At 42.6% G+C, this 17,980-nt stretch overlaps 1 protein-coding gene across 1 annotated transcript in view; it reads right to left on the reverse strand.

Moving 5' to 3' along the window:
* DUSP16 (dual specificity phosphatase 16) overlaps positions 1 to 17,980 on the reverse strand; it is a 92,896-nt gene that overhangs the window by 12,326 nt on the left and 62,590 nt on the right. Inside the window, exon 6 of the mRNA XM_010858692.1 lies at positions 2,357 to 2,516. Within this exon, the coding sequence (XP_010856994.1) occupies positions 2,357 to 2,516 (160 nt within the window). The remainder of the gene's footprint in view (positions 1 to 2,356; positions 2,517 to 17,980) is intronic.

Consider the following 17,980-nt stretch of genomic DNA (forward strand, 5'->3'; position numbering starts at 1 on the left):
ATGGATGTGAGTTTGAGTGAACTCCGGGAGTTGGTGATGGATAGGGAGGGCTGGCGTGTTGCGATTCATGGAGTCACAAAGAGTCGGACATGACTGAGCAACTGAACTGAACCGAACTGAACTATTTAAGAGCCAGTTACAAGTCGGACACTGTGCAAAGTGTTTATATGTATTATCTATTTTAATCTATACAATATCTTTATAAGGTATATACAGGTATACAATATACCTTATAAGATAAATACATTGTCTTCAGTCATCAGATCAGTAGACTAAGGAACAGAGAATTTTTAGTAACTCACCCAGAATCACTTAACTGATAACCAAGGGAGGCAGGACTCAAATACAGTTTGGCTCCAAAGTATATCCTCTTAATTACCTCCCTGTATTGCCTACAAAAGCCCTGAGTTTGCTGTGGGTGAAATGGGGCAGGAGTTGTACCAACAGCCAGCTGGCCTGGGGGCCTGGTCAGGGTCCCAGGCACAGACAGGCAACTGCGCTCACCTCTGCCTCCCTCTCCTAAAAGCAAAGGCAACACTCAAACCTGAGCCTTTCCAACAAACCCAGGAACTTACTGAAATTTAATCTGAATAATAAAAAGTATGAGCCTGTAAGTTACTAAGTCCTGTACGAGGGTACATCTTTATATTCTCTGCCATGACTAACCAAGGCTTTAAATGGCCTGGAGGAGACTAGCACCTCCAGTGAACACAGGCTGAATTCCACAGTGGGCTGGAGGTATTGCACTGGATGATCTGGGTGGGAAAAGGGTGGTGACCCTAACAGTAAATAGGGCCAAGCAAATGAACTACTGGTGAGTAAAAATATCTTCAGATATACAATTACAATATATATTTGGGTATGTATCTCACCAACTTGGAACATAGTAAAGTTCCTTTTGTATGAATTAAAAGCGGCCAATAGCTCCCATGAAGTCGAAGAAAAGTAAGCTGGAGGCAAAGTTCTCTCTTTCCTACCAACCCTCCTAAAGCTTAGACACTGTCATGACTTAACAGAATCAGGTTTCTTCTGAATTTAGACTCTGAAACCGTACTTTTAGCTGAAACCAGAGCCAATTATCTCCGGATCAATGTGACATTTAATGGGAACATTAACTATAACTGTCGTCTTTCAAAGAGGCAAACACTGAATGATATGCTGAATACTTCCTATAAGTAGAATGGCGGGAAAAATTAATTACAGGAGTTTTGTTTGTTACGATTTTCATGCAAATTATCTAAGCCATTTACCGCCTGGTGTTTCACAGGATGCATGCCTATGGAAGAGGAGAAGTCTTGGCCATCTGAACTCTTGAGAAAAGGGGGATCTGTTTCAGAATTACCCTAAGTTCCAAAAGCGCTGTCTAGAAAATTCCTCTCACAGATGAAAGGATAGAGTGAGGGGCTTAATTTACATAGTTACATTGTTTAAAAGGAATCAGTTCTTTTTTTAAAAAAAACCTTTCGGTAACCAATTCAAGAGTATTTAATTACGGATGAGGGTGCTCCAGCTCATGACTAGGGGGAAAACCAACGAAAACTCCTCGCATGGGCATCGAGAGTCACACCCAGTCATGCTGCCAGGAGCTACGAACCCATCTCGTTGGTTTAGCCATTTTCCATCAAAACCACATTTCAAGTAAACGTCACTGATTTCCTACCAGCAGACCTGATTTCAAGGCACCAAAAATGTCATAGCAGTGCCAGAAGCTGGGAATTGGGAGGCTCCAGGGCTGACGGGCCCAGTGAGCAGAACAAAGTACCATCCAGACCAGACCCTGTCACAGTCATCGCCAAGGACCGATCACACGAATGTGAGTGTGTGTGTTGGAATTTCATTAGACCCAACACTATTAATACTTGAAATTGCTGGCACACAGACGGAGGCTTAGGGATCTTGTGACATAAAAACTTTAAATGTAATGGGATTAGTTTCCACAGGACTGGGCTGTTCTCTGGGGAAAGCACAGCAGCAAGGCAGAAACAGGTTAAGGAATGCCACCAGCGTTTCCAAAAGTCTTTTATAGGATCTGATGAAGTGGGTGGCAAGTTTAATCCCAGAAAGTTTAACCCATTTTCAAACACTCGCAAATCTGTAATCAAAGATCCCACCAGGCTTAACCCTGGGAATGTTCGAGTTAGCTAAGATGTCACAAGGCCAGTCCCTTAGGGACAGCACAGCATACACACGTCACCTGGCCACTGAATGAGACAAGCAGCATCATGTCTGTTTTCAGACTTTTGAAAAATCTGTGAAGTAGGTTCCTTTTCTCTAATGAGAGAAAAGGGGAGGAAAGGGTATACTCATACACGAGACTATAACCCAAAGGATTTGTAATATCACTTGAGCTACTTACCAATAAAATCCACTGATTTGTCCAACCACGGCAAAATTTTCTCACAAAAGCTATCATTCACAGGCACTCTCAGGAAATGAGATTCGGGGATAAAGTCAGGCTTGGGGCAGGTATTGCTGGCATTTAAAACATAACCAATCCCATTCTGTTGCATCAGCTCCTAGGGAAGGAAAGAACAATTAAAGTGATGTAATGTAATAGTATGATCACTTTTAAAGAGAAAAACTTAACATTAGGATTAAAATGACTAGTTTCCTTGAAGCGATCAGATTTCATTCAGTTGGTAAAATCCAAAAACCTAGCACAATGACACATGAAGACAAGTTTAAAGCAGAATTTTTAAAAACTGAAGTATAGTTAATTTATAACGTTGTGTTAGTTTCAAGTGTACAGCAAAGGGATTCAGTTACACATATTACATATTCTTTTTTTATAGTTTATTACAGAATACTGAATTTAGTTCCCTGTGCTATACAGCAGGTCCTTGTTGTTTATCTATTTTACATATTTACATGTTAAACCCAAATTCCTCATCTATCTGCTCCCTCCCAGCTTTCGCTTCTGGTAACCAAAAGTTGTTTTCTTCATCTGTGAGTCTGTTTCTGTTTTGCATATAGGTTCATCTGTATCATTTTTCTTCGATTCTACATATAAGTGATATCAGATGATATGTCTTTCTCTGACTTCATTTAGTATGATAATGCCTAGGTCCATCCATATCGCTGAAAATAGCATTATTTCATTCTTTTTAATGGTTGAGTAGTATTCCATTGTGTGTATGTACATGTATATATATACACAAGCATTATATATATACATCACATCTTCTTCATCCACTCATTTGTTGAAGGGCACTTGGGTTGCTTCCATGTTTTGGCTATTGTCAATAATGCTACAGTGAATATTAGGGTGAATGTATCTTTTCTATTTATACTTTTCTCCAGATATATGCCGGGAGTGGGGCTGCAGGATCATATGGTTAGTTTTTTTAAGGAACTGCAATACCGTTCTCCATACTGGCTATAACAATTTACCTTCTCAGCAACAGTGCAGGTATTATTTGTAGACTCTTTAATGCTGTCCATCCTGACTGGTGTGAGGTGATACCTCGTTGTTTGGATTTGCGTTTCTCTAATGATTAGCAATATGAACATCTTTCCATATACCTCCTGGCCATCTGCACGTCTTCTTTAGAGAAATGTCTATTTAGGTCTTATACCCATTTTTTAATTGAGCTGCTTTTTTGATATTAAGCTATATGAGCTGTTTGTATATTTTAGAAATTAATCCCGTCTGTGGCATCATTTGCAAATATTTTCTCCAGTCTGTAGGTTGTCTTTTCATTTTGTTTATGGTTTCCTTTGCTGTGCAGAAGCTTTTAAAAGTTTAATTAGGTCCCATTTGTTTGTTTTTATTTTCCATTACTCTAGAAGATGGTTCCAAAAAAGTATTGCTACAATTTATGTCTAAGTCTGTTCTGCCTATGTTTTCCTCTAGGAGTTTTATGGTTTTCAGTCTTAAATTTAATTCTTTAACCCATTTTGAGTTATTTTTGTTTATGGTGTTAGAAAACATTCTGATTTCATTCTTTTACATGAAGCTGTCTAGTTTTCCCAGCACCATTTATTGAAGAGACTGTCTTTTCTCCATTGTATATTCTTGCCTCCTTGGTCACAGATTAATTGACCATAAGTGTGTGGGTTTATTTCTGGGCTTTCTACCCCATTCCACTGATGTACATATCTGTTTTTGTGCCCTACCGTTTTGATTACTGTAAATTTGTAGTATAGTCTGAAGTAAGGGTGTACGAGTCCTCCAGCTTCATTCTTCTTTCACAAGATTGTCTTGGTTCTTCTGGGTCTTCTGTGTCTCTATACAAATTTAATTTTTTTTTGTCCGAGTTCTGTGAAAAATGCCATTGGTAATTTGACAGGAATTGCACTGCATCTATAGATTGCCTTGGGTAGTATGCTCATTTTAACGATACTGATTCTTCCAATCCAAAGACATGGTATATCTTTCCATTTTTGCTGTGTGATTTCTTTCATCAGGATCTTACAGTTTTCAGAACACAGGTCTTTTCCCTGCTTAGGTAGGTTATTCCTGGGTCTTTTATTCTTTTTAATGCAATGGTTAGCGGTACTATTTCCTTAATTTCTCTTTCTGATACTCTGTTGTTAGAGTATAGAAATGCAACCTATGTTTGTATAGTAACTTTGTATCCAGCAACTTTACTGAATTCATTGATGAGCTCTAGTAGTTTTCTAGTAACATCTTGAGGATTTTCTATCTATAGCATCATGTCATCTGCAAACAATGACAGTTTTACTTATTTTCCTATTTGAATTCCTTTTGCCTTCTTTGATTTCTGTGGCTAGGACTTCCAAAACAATGTTGAATAAAAATGGCAAGACTGGGCATTCTTGTGTTATTCCTGATCTTAGAGGACATGCTTTCAGCCTTTCACTGTTGACTATAATGTCAGGGGTCATATATGGCCTTTATTATGTTGAGGTATGGTCCCTCTATGCCCACTTTCAACACCCCCTCCTTTTTTGGTTGTGCTGTGGCATGTGGGGGGTGGATCCCACATTTCTTGACTAGGGATCAAACCTGTGCCCCCTGAAATGGAATTGCCCCACTCCAGTACTTTTGCCTGGAAAATCCCATGGACGGAGGAGCCTGGTAGGCTGTAGTCCATGGGGTTGCTAGAGTCGGACATGACTGAACAACTTCACTTTCACTTTTCACTTTCATGCATCGGAGAAGGAAATGGCAACCCACTCCAGTGTTCTTGCCTGGAGGATCCCAGGGACGGGGGAGCCTGGTGGGCAGCCGTCTATGGGGTTGCACAGAGTCGGACATGACTGATGTGACTTAGCAGCAGCAGCAACCACTAGACTGCTAGGGAATTCACTTCATTTTTCAACGTTTTTGTATGCCTACTTTCCGAAGAGTTTTTTTTTTTACCCATAAACGGATGCTGAATTTTATCAAAAGCTTTTTCTGTATATGAGATACTCATGTGATTTTTATTCTTCAGTTGGTGAATGTGGTAGATATGGTATCTGCAGACACTGAAAAATCTTTGCATCCTTGGGATAAATCCCACTTGATCATGTTGTCTGAACCTTTTAATATATCGCTGGAGTCGGTTTGCTAGTATTTTGTTGAGGATTTTTGCATCCATGTTCATCAGTGATAAGTTTTTGTGTGTGATATCTTTGTCTGGTTTCGGTATCAGGGTGATGGTGGTGGACACAGAGAATGAGTTCAGAAGCGTTCCTTCCTCTGTAGTTTCTGAAATAGTTTCAGGATAGGTGTTAACTCTTCTCTAAATGTTTGTTAGAATTCACCTATAAAGTTACCCGGTCCTACACTTTTGTTTGTTGGGAGTTTTTACTGATTCAGTTTTTAGTACTGGTAGTTGATTTGTTTATATTTTCTATTTCTTTCTGGTTCAGTCTTGGGAGATTGTACCTTTCTAAGAATCGGTCCATTTCTTTCAGGTTGCCCACTTCGCTGGCATATAGTTGCTCACACTAGTCTCTTAGGATCTTCTTATTTCTGTGGCATCAGTTGTAACTTCTCCTTTGTCACCTCTGATTTTATTGGTTTGAACTCGCTTCCTTTTTTTCTTATTGAGTCTAGCTAAAGGTTTATCAATTTTGTTTATCTTTTCAAAGAACCAGCTTTTATTCATCTTTTCTATTGTTTTTTTAGCCTCTATTTCATTTATTGGGCTTCCTGTGTGGCTCAGCCGGTAAAGAATCCGCCTGCAATGAGGGAGACCTGGGTTCAATCCCTGGGTTAGGAAGAACCCCTGGAGAAGGGAAAGGCTACCCACTCCAGTATTCTGGCCTAGAAAATTCCATGGACTGTATAGCCCATAAGGTCACAAAGAGTCAGACACGACTGATCGACTTTCACTTTCATTTATTTCCTCTCTGATCCTTATGCTTTATTTCCTTCTACTAACTTTGGGTTTTGTTTGTTCTACTTTCTCTAGGCATGAGGTCGCTATCTGAGACTTTCTGTTTCCTGAGGTAGCTTGCGTCACTATACATTTCTCTCTCAAAGCTGCTTTTGTTGTATTCCATAGGTTTTGGATCGCTGTTTTCATTTTCACTTCTCTCTGGGTTCTTTTTACTTTTCTCTGACTTTTTCAATGATCCATTGGTTGTTTAGTAGCATATTGTTTAGCCTCCACATGTTTGTTTTTTTGTAGCTTTTTCTTGTAGTTGATCTCTAATATTATAGCATTGTGGCTGGAAAAGATGCTTGATATGATTTAAGTTTCTTTACATTTATCAAGACTTTTTTTAAAATCGAGGCTTTAAAGCAGAACTTTTTAAGGGCAAAAAGACTGTTTAAAAAATCACACATCACTAATACGGTCAACTTTCTATTATCTTCGTTACTAGAGAAGTGGAACAAAGAATACAAAATTAAACCATGACAGTCTACTATGACTTCCCCCTCCTTGGCAACTATGTAAATTTATTATGACCATGTTAGATGTAATCCCCAAAATGCATGAATAAGTGCATTGATTTACAAGATTTGGGAGTATGCTAGAATACTTTTGTTTGTTTTGTACCGTGACTTCAGAACATATGCACACACAACATGAACATTTTCTTCCCACACTGAACATGTTGGGAAGATACAGTCCTTCCCAACTGTTCTCTAAGATACAGTCCTGGGCCATCTCCTGGCTCTAAATACTCTCTCTGAAGGCTGACTATTTCCATGTCTCTACATGCTGATGACTCTTAAATAAACACACACACACACACACACTTCAATTTTTGATCCATATTTCCAGCTGCTTCCTAGATATCTTTATTCAGATGTCCCTCAAAACTTTCAAACTCAGAAACAGCACATTCTCTTTCTCCCTTCTCTGCTTCAAATTCTTCTTTCCTCTCTGTAATCCAAAACTGGGTTTGGTAATAATATCCACCCAGACACTTGAGCTAAAAAATGGGATCCTTTCATCCCGTTTCTCTTCCTCACCACTCCCCTCCAAACGTGGTCAAACCTTTGCAGCATCAACGCCTCCCATCACCCCTTCTCTCTATTCTCAGGCACTGCTCAGCCAGCAGCCTACACCATGAGAGCAGAAAAGCTGCCACAGATCTCTTAAATTTGCAGTGTTCTCCTCTCCAAACCTGAACTGAACAACAACTACAGTATCCTTTCTTGTCATTAAACAGGGGCTGTGTGTTTTATGCACACTTATTTTCACCATGTCTCACTGCCCGCTCCTGTCCCATACAACCTTCAAATACCCAGCATACCATGTGCACCAGCTTTCCTCAATGTTGTTCACACCAGTTCCAAGAAGGCCCTATTCTTCCTGATGACTCTACCACTTTTCTGCTTTAACCTTCCTATGAACCCTTTTATTGGTGCATAATTAACCATTCCGTTCTCTGCTTGTCCAAAGGACTTTGGACATGCTATTAGTAAAATACAGAGCATACTGTGTTATCACTAGCAGATAATTCTTGTGTATCCTATTAAGCACTGAGATCTTGGACTAAACCTTGCTTGTTTTTCTACCTTTAGCACCAGGTACGTAGTTGTGGTCGGTATGTGTTTGTTCAACTATCATCCCTGTCTGCCATTTTCCAGTCAAGCCTATGACATACTTCATTTAGTCATCCGCTGCTGCCTCTCAGGAAATGTTTTCAGACTGAAATCATTCTCTTCTCAGCAACCATGGTCACTTCTTTTCTAGGAACGCTACCTCCTCTACAAATCTTTTTGTTTGGTCATTTTCTTCCTTTTTTAGCCTCCTGCTAACTCCCTAATCCCTTCATTTACCACATTTGGCACAATGAATATATTCTGTTTTACATAAAAGGTAGACTGAGCAAATCCAGATCAGGTATGAAGCCCTCTCAACTGTGAGATAACAATGTCAAGAAGTAGTTTTTGGAGCTAAGCGAGCTCAAAGTGATTGACCCTCATGTTCAGAAGGTCTCAGGGGCTGCCGCGGGGCTAACAGTCGGGCTGTGACGATCTCAGTGTTTACTATGGCGACATCTGCACATGACTGAAGGTTTTCTGCCACCATCTGATCTCCAGTGTTCCCGACCAAGGGGCTGGAGATAAAAGCCTTTTGGGCCTTTCTCAACAATGCTCCTTAAAGAAAGGAACCTTTTTACATATCCTTCTCCTTTCTGTCAACAGCACTACAAAGCTTTATTAAATGAAAAGTAGTCCAACAGTAAAGACACAGGCGTTTCTGAGGAGAGAGGCTGACGTAGGCAATGTCACCCACTCTATACAACCACAAGACCACAGGCAGAGCTCACCGAGGACAACTCTGAGGTGTACCGAGTTGTAGCGAGCATCACGTACGATTTCCCCACAGAAAGACGGGAACCACGTGCACTTCTGACAAGCACCCACAGGACTTCCCTTGTGGTTCAGCTGGTAAAGAATCCACCTGCAATGCAGGTGCAAGCCCTGGGTTGGGAAGATCTCCTGGAGAAGGGAAAGGCTACCTACTCCAGTATTCTGGCCTGGAGAATTCCACGGACTGTATAGTCCATGGGGTCACGAGTCAGACATGACTGAGCAACTTTCACACTCTACAGAAATGACCACTTAACCTAAATTAAAAAAAAAAATCTGTAGGGCACCTTTGTTATAGGCCTATTAATAATATACTATTATGGCGCATGGTAGATATATAACAACATCCAACATGTTGAATGCCTACTATGTACCTGGTACTGTGCTAAACTTTTTTAGTTTTTTGATTTATTTATTTTCAGCTGCCCTGGGTCTTTGTTGCTGCACAGGCTTTCTCCAGATGTGGTGAGCAGGAGCTACTCCTCTTTGCAGTGTGCGGGCTTCTCACTGTGGTGGCTTCTCTTGTTGCAAAGCACAGGTTCTAGGCACATGGGCTTCAGCAGTTGCGGCTTGCGGGCTCTAGAGCACTGGCTCAGTAGTTGTGGAGCACAGGCTCAGCTGCTCCTCGGCATGTGGGATACTCCTGTACCGGGGATCGAATCTGGGTTCCCAGCATTGGCAGGCAGATTCCTAACCATTAGACTACCAGGGAAGCCCCGGTACTAAACTTTCAAATGGACTGTCTCACTGAATCCTCACAACCACCCTTTGACATGGGTACTATCATTATCCTCATTTTAAAAATGAAGACACCAAGACTTAGCAAGTTTACATGTTTCCAAAGTTACACAGCTACCAAGTGGTCCAGTGTCAAAAGTCAAATCCAAATATATTCATCTTTAGAATATGTCTTCTTTATTGCTGCAGTCCACTGAAGTTTTTTTTTAAAGCAAATTAGATGGACTAATGCTGACGCTAAAGCTTCAATCCTTTGGCCAGCTGATATGAAGAGCTGACTCATTAGAAAAGACCCGAATGCTGGGAAAGATTGAAGGCAGGAGGAGAAGGGACGATAGAGAATGAGATAGTTGGATTGCGTCACCGATTCAATGGACGGGAGTTTGAGCAAGCTCCAGGAGATGGTGAAGGACAGGAAAGCCCGGCGTGCTGCAGTCCATGGGCTCACAAAGAGTCAGACACGACTGAGCGTCTAAACAACAAAGATGGAGCAATGAAGTGAAGTAACTAGCCTGCACACATATTTTTATTGTTTAACCAAGTGAAATAATATAGTTTCATCCTTTTTTACCCTTTTAAACTGTAACCAGTGAGAAAGTAAAGGAACACCCCTCTGGGCATGGTTCTTTCTGAACAGACTCTTGGAGTAACTCAGGACACTAGAAAGCCCGAAGGAGACTCATCAGTTGCACTTTGCCTCTTTTTTCCCAACTGTTGCCTCAGTTGCAGCCACGGGCATCACAGCGTGGCCCTGCTGCCGGCATGCACATCTCCTGGCCTCAGGCAGGGTGCTGGGCGCCCAATGGGCATGGCTGAAACATGAAAAGGGGGCAGTTCTGACCTCATGGAAGAAACAGTCATCCAAGCCCACAATAGTTTATATCTCACCAATATTCTCCATGTATAAGACAGTATGCCATAAAAGATGCATGTAAGTAGTAGCTTTATTTATAACTGACATAAGGGAGACACACTTCCCTGGTGGCTCAGACAGTAAAGAATCCACCTGCAATGCAGGAGACCCAGGTCCAATTCCTGGGTCAGGAAGATCCCCTGGAGAAGGGATAGGCTACCCACTCCAGTATTCCTGCTTGGAGAATTCCATGGATAGAGGAGCCTGGTGGACTAAAGTCCATGGGGTCACAAACAGTCAGACACAACTGAGTGACTAACACTTTCTAAGGGAGAAGGGGACATTACTGTATTGAAATGAAGTGATAACAACTTAAATGCAAAATAAAATGAGAAAAAAAAAAGTGGCAGTTACTACGTCAGTAAAACTGAGTTAAAGGAGGAAATCACTAAAGATGTTACACACATACGTAAAACATTTTAATGCAAATAAATGTACACTAATTCACTAACTTCTGATGCAGGACCTTGGTGTTTTGGGTTTGTTTTTGTTTTTTCAATAGCTTAGCTGACTGGAGTTCTTTAGAAAATTACAACCAAACGCATCTACCACTTATAGTTTCCATTCTTTAAAGAGCAAGAACTAGTAAACTAATAAATCAGGACAGAATGTTCTAGATTTACAGCTGCCTTTCCCCATCTCTTAAGACAGAAAAAATACGTAGAGCAATTTGTTTTTCCTGAATCTTTTGAAAACATTTAGCTCAGAGCATAGACAAACAACTCTTTTCCCCCATTCATATTTCATTCATGTATGTGATACTTTCATGAATATACATCATTATAATAAGAAGTACATTGGCCTCTGTACAACAGTCTGAGAACAAACACAATTGCCTCCTGCTGAGCAGACTATTCAAATGGGGCAAGTAGCCCTGCAACAGCCCAGGGCCTGCTGCAGCTCAGGGCCCACTGCTGCCCAGGGCCCACTGCAGCCCAGGGCCCACTGCAGCCCAGGGCTCACTGCAGCCCAGGGCCCATTGCTGCCCAGGGCCCACTGCTGCCCAGGGCCCACTGCAGCCCAGGGCCCATTGCTGCCCAGGGCTCACTGCAGCCCAGGGCCCACGGTGGCCAGGAGGGGGGCTTCCACCTGTTTCCACCTGGGCGGCCAAGCAGAGGGTCAGCAGCTGCTGTTAGCTGAGGAGTCACATGACTGTTCTGTTCCCTTCTCTCCTGATTGTACTTATGGCCGGGCATGTAAGTGCCCAAGAGTGTGTCTTATGTCGCAGTTCCTGAGAGCAGAACTGGGATGGAACCACAAGTGTGAAGAGTGTGTACGTATTACAAACTAATGATTATTTTTACTCACAGGTGAATGTGACTTCCTAAGGGGACAATAGAGGATGAGATGGTTGGATGGCATCATCAACTCTATGCACATAAGTTTGAGCAAGCTCCAGGAGTTGGTGATGGACAGGGAAGCCTGGCGTGCTGCAGTCCATGAGTCGTAAAGAATCAGACACAACTGAGTGACTAAACGCAACTGAACTGATGAGGAATTTATGTCATTCACTCAGTTTTGTTTCCATGTGTTGTGGAAAGCATACACAACTCAACAGTCCTTTGTCCCCTAGTTAAACAGAGGCTTCCAGAGAGCAGTCATCTTACTCTGTTTAATATTTAGCTCAACTTTGTGCTCAGTTAGCTAATACATGTTTCCTACGGATAACGTAATCTGTCTTCTTGGCCTTTCAGATACCCTTCGGACACCCTGGCCTCTGAGTTCTCTGAGCACCTCACCTTGACCACTCCCTCCCCGGGGCCTGGTCTGGTCTCTGCTGTTACCAGTAACCACAACCACATACAACCCACCACTGCAGGACTGCACCTCCTTCCCTCCAGCTTACTCTCCTCCACCACCATGGCTGGAGTCCCTCAGTCCCCTCAGGACCTACAATCTGTTGCTCCTACCATCTCTCCTCTGTCCTTCCACCTTACAACGTCTATCTTTCCTTCTGGGCCCAACTTAAATTCTGTGGTCAGTCATGACACAGGTGACCCTTGAGCAACTCAGGTTTGAACTGCGCAGGTCCATTTATGCATGGATATTTTTCAACAGTAAGTACTACAGTATTGGGCTCCCTAGGTGGCTCAGTGGTAAAGAACCCATCTGCCAATGCAGGAGACCTAAGAGACATGGGTTCGATCCTGGGTGGGGAAGATCCCCTGGAGGAGGGCATCTCCACTCCAGTATTCTTGCCTGGAGAATCCCATGGACAGAGAAGCCTGGCAGGCTACAGTCCATGGGGGTGCAAAGAGTCAGACATGACTGAAGTGACTTAGCTTGCATGCAGGCACTGCCGTATTGGAGAATCCGCCAGTGCTGAACTGGAGGACGCAGAGACCTTGCAGATGGGGAGGGCTGGCCATAAACAATAAGAGGATTAACCCCTGCACTGCTCAAGAGACAGTTAGAATCCCTCCCTCACTTTCAACCTCAACTTTTTAATATTTTTTTTAGCCACACCAAGTGCAGGATCTTAAGTTCTCTGATCAGGGATGGCGCCGGTGCCCCCTGCAGTGGAAGCACAGAGTCCTAACTGCTGGGCTGCCAGGGAAGTCCCTCACCCTCGATTCCGGTGTCCCTCTGTCACTTCTTTGCACTCACTCGGCAAGATCACAATAAGTCTGGATAAATCTGTCTCACCCCCGAGCCTGCATCTGCACTGGGCAGCTGGACGGGCCTGAGAGAAACACTCAGCCACACTGCCAAGGGGGCCCCTTGGGTCCCACGCATCGGCAGACACCGTATTCCCTCAGTCTCCTGGCCTCCTCTCTGGACGCCGTTCCACCCCTTGCCCTTTCTCTTCCACCCTCCACACGCCCTCCCTCGCCCTCTCTCTCTGCTCGTGGATGATCTTGGTTCCTACTGCTCTGAGAAGATAGAAACCACTAGAAGCAAACTTTAATAAACTTCCTCTACCACCATCCCTTCTGCCAGCACACAGGTACAGTCCCAGGAAACTGAGAGCACAGCTCAGCGTGGGACTGTTCATTATCCAAATGATCTCACTGACCTCCCTCAGCTTTAGTTTCCTTACCTGAAAAATAGAGCTGATGACAACTATTCTGTAAAGCTATTATGAGGATGAAGTGACTTATGCACAATACACAGTCTCATTAAATGTTAGTTCCCTTACTTTCTCTTATTTTTTTAATTAAAAAAAAAAATTTTTTTTGGCTGTACCACACAACGTGCCGGATCTTGGTTCCCCAACCAGGGATCAAACCTGGGCCCCTTGCAGTGGAAGTACGCAGTCTTAACCACTGGACCACTAGGAAGGAAGTCCCACCTAATCTTACTTTTAAAACAGTTAGTGGGAATATAAACTGGTGTAGCTACTATGGAAAACGGTATGGAGGTTCCTTAAAAAATTAAAAATAGAACTACCACGCGCTTAGTTGCCCAGTCATGTCTGATTCTTTCAACCCTATGGACTGTAGCCCACCAGGCTCCTCTGTCCGTGGGATTCTCCAGACAAGAATACTGGAGTGGGTAGATATTCCTCCCTTCTTCAGGGGATTTTCCTGACACAGAGATCAAATCTGGGTCTCCTGCATTGCAGGTGGTTGTCTTACAATCTGAGCCACCAGGGACGTCTAGAACTACCATATGATCCAGCAATTCCACTTCTCAGTCTTTACCCGAAGGAAACAAAAATACTAACTCCAAAAGACATATGCAACCCTGTGTTCACTGCAGCACAATTCACAAAAGTCAAGACATGGAAACAACCCAAGTGGCCACTGACAGATGAAGGGATAAAGAAGACATGGTATTATTATACAATGGAATATTATTCAGCCTTAAAACAGAAGGAAATCTTGCTATTTGGGCAGCCCAGATGAACCTTGAGGGCTTTATGCTAAGTGAAGTAGATCAGACAGAGAAACACAAATACACCATATGTTTCCATTACATGCAGAATCTAAAAAACAAACAAATATCGAATTCACAGATACAGACAAGAGACTGGTGGCCACCAGAGACGGTGGAGGGGAGGGTGAAAGGTGGTCAAAAGGTACAAACTTCCAGTTATAAACAAGTCATGGAGAAGTACTGTACAGCATACAGATATAGATAATAATGCTGTATTATATATTTGAAAGTGGTTAAGAGAGTGAAGAAATGTGTTAACAATGTATGGCGGTGTATGTTAGCTAGATTTATGATGATCATTTAGCAGTATATACAAATATTTAATCATTATGTTGTATAGTTGAAACTAATATAATGTTATACGTCAGTTATATCTCAATAAAAAATAGCCAGTGAATCATATAGTGTATGAATTATATCTCAATAAAGTTGTTGCCCACACCTCAACCCCCAAAGCTTGTAATGTATATTTTTCACTAATTCAAACTGTCCCTCCTCCTAATTGGCCTTCAGTAGGGAAATTATAGGCTTCCCTGTTTTCTCAGTAGTCAAGAACCTGCCTGCCAATGTAGGAGATGTGGGTTCGACCCCTGGGTGGGGGAGATCCCCTGGAGAAGGAAATAGCAACCCACTCCAGTATTCTTGCCTGGGAAGTCCCAAGGACAAAGAGGCCTGGCAGGCTACAATCCATAGGTCACAAAAACAGCTGGACATGACTTAGTGACTGAACAACAACAAAGGGAAATTACATTGAATGTAGCAGGTTGGGTATAAAAAAAGGGTTCAGCTGTAAAGCAGAAAAGATGACCCCCTAATAATTTTTTTTAAAGATTCTAGTTTCAAAACACAATTAAGAAAATGTTCAAAAATAATTTTTTGTGAGTCAAAAAATAAATCTTCATTTTACTACTATGGTTTGCAGTTACTACTTTTTTCCTGCTTAAGTTTCTTTCTCTTAAACCGTGAAATAAACTTTCCCCAATAGTTAGACTAATTTCTAAACTTGGGCTCCGTGCTCTTGTGACATAGACTGTGGAGTAATACATGGACTATAGATTTAATATATAGCTTAATTAAACGGCTCTATTTGGTCAAGTTTGCCATGTTCACTTAGGCTGAGGACGGAGGTCTCATTAAATCATGCAGGCACTGCAACCCTAAAGGGACTGTAATCTTTCTTTCTGAAGTCAATTTAATAAGTTTGTATTCGCCACTCCTTTTGCCTTCAGAATTGGCCTACTTCCTCCAGCGAGCCCTCCTCAACCAGCCATACGCACTGTATCTACCACTCACCCTAGACCTTAGTATACTCCACCCACTGGTGACGATAACAGAGTCCCCTATAAACCAGGAACTGTGATCAGAGCCTGGCATAATGCCTTGTCACTGGAGCCTCACGTGAACATTAGGAGGCAGGAGGCATTTCAGTTTGCTGGTGCAGAAGTGGATTCCGTCACCTGGCTCAGGTGCTCTGCCTGGTGAGGCCAACCAGCTGGGACGCAAATCCACCCCGTGCAAAGCCAGCCCTCACTCAAGCCCTAAGTCACCTGACTCATGAATCACTGACTCATGAACAAGTCTTGTCTAACCAACCTGCACTCTATATGGTGTTTTACACACACTGGACACTGAATAAACATTTTTACTGACTGCCTTGATGACATGGCCCTTTGTCTTCCTAGATCACAGAGAAACCGGAAAGCAGTATTTGGCTACACGGTATCCAGGCCCCTGCCTAACTCTCAGGTGGAAATACCAGGAAAAGCGGCAGCAGTCCCGGTGATGGCAGAACAGCAGGGCAGCACAGGAAGCCAGCTCTGCACGTCGGAGGCTGAAACAAAAGCTACCCAGGGACTTCCCTGGTGGGCCGGTGGCTAAGACTCCAAGCGAGGGGCCCTGGGTTCAATCCCTCGTCAGGGAACTAGATCCCGCATGCTGTGACTAACGCCTGGTGCAGCCAAATAAACAAATAAATATTAACAAAAAAGAGGCTGCCCAAAGAAGGCTGACAGCAGCCTGTTTAAAATGGGAAAGAGGGGTAGAGTTGAGTCGGGTGAAGAAGCTGAACAGGTTCAGGCTCAAGAACAATGTGCAGTAGGTAACTCCACCACACACCCCGTGTGTAAGGGTGAAACAGAAGTCCACCTGGAATTTTAACTGATAAGGGAGGAGAAAACATCAAGAACTTTTGTCTTGAACATTTTAACTACAGGACTCTGATTCCAAGCGCAGTCAGTCAGATAAGAACTGGGCACCTGCAAACTGCTTTAGTACAACTGCTATTCCTGTTAGAACTCCAGTACAAAGACCAGAGAGGAGGGGAGAGTGTCGGAACAAAGCACACGTGTGAGGGGAAGGGTGCTCTTTTCACTACCGATGCCTGCCTACAGCCTCCTACAGAAGAGCCACGTCTGAGACAGAAGTGAACACGGTCACAGGCTGACAGTATGGCCCTGCGGTCTGAGGGGGAAGCTGGCACGTGTGGCTCATCCACAGCAAGAGGAGCAGTGACCACAGCACACACACGCGGCTTCCAAGACCTAGTAACGAAATATGTAAAGTGCCAGTAAGTTTTATATTGATTGCAGGTTAAAATAATACTCTTGATATAGGGTGATAAATGTTATTAAAATTGATTTCACGGGACTTCCCTGGTGGTCGCGTGGTTAAGACTCTGCGCTTCCAATGCAGGGGGCATGGGTTCAACCCCTGGTCGGGGGAACTGAGATCCTGCATGTCAAGTGGTGCGGTCATAAAATAAAAAATAGATAAATATATTTAAAAAATTAGTTTCCCCTTTTTTTTTTTTTTTAACTTCTTAAAAAAAAGGCTATTGCAACACTTTGGATTATATGTGTGGCTTGCATTCTACTTCTGTGGGATGGTTCTGGTATAGACAATGCTGTAGAAAAAGCAGGGGAAACAAATTTCAATTAGATTCAATAGACCATTAGAATCTCAGTCCTTTGTTAACAGCCTGCTATGGAGATTTCCATTTTGCAGGAGATGAGGATTTCTGGTGTTCTATAAACACAGGACTCAGAGCCACAGTAGATTAGGTTTGAAAATGATCTCTGCCACTGACTAACTCTGAAGTCAATGACGTTCTAGTCACAGAATTGTGGGTAAGCAAGTCATACAACTCAGGGCCAACCTGCCTCTAAATCCTATTATGAGGGTTAAATGCAGTAACATAAAGAGTATAGCACTTTATTTTCTTTTTTTGAGCCTAGCATTTTAAATGTTAAACACTATTATCCTCCTAAGAAAATTTCTGACATGCTTTTAAGATACTTTGGTGGCAATCTGTTAAAAATAAATAAGAAGACTAATAAAATTAGTGATTCTGTGGTGTTTGTTCTCAAAGACTTCATCTTCTAAATTTGACTAAAAAGGAATACACTATTAGAGAAGATGATAAAATCTCCATCTTTGGAGAGCTCTGGAAATTAGCCACTATTTCTCCTGGAAAGTTTAAACCAGAGAGTGGAGCAGGAAGGTGAGTTTATGCTGCCTGAGAAAGAGAGGCAAGTCTGGTTCTAAAACTCATTGACAGGGTGATGGTGTGGAATTCGTGCAACATTTCTGGAATAGCGGTTTCCTCATTACTGAATGAAGGAGGCTAAGTGGTCTGTAAGATCGCCTCCAGCACCAAGAGTTTTCTCAACTATGAATCCAGAGGTTACGTACATAGGCATTTCCATTCACCATTTAGAGAACACCCT

Source organism: Bison bison, unplaced genomic scaffold (genome assembly GCF_000754665.1).
Source record: "Bison bison bison isolate TAMUID 2011002044 unplaced genomic scaffold, Bison_UMD1.0 scf7180017864390, whole genome shotgun sequence".
Lineage (NCBI taxonomy): Eukaryota > Metazoa > Chordata > Mammalia > Artiodactyla > Bovidae > Bison > Bison bison.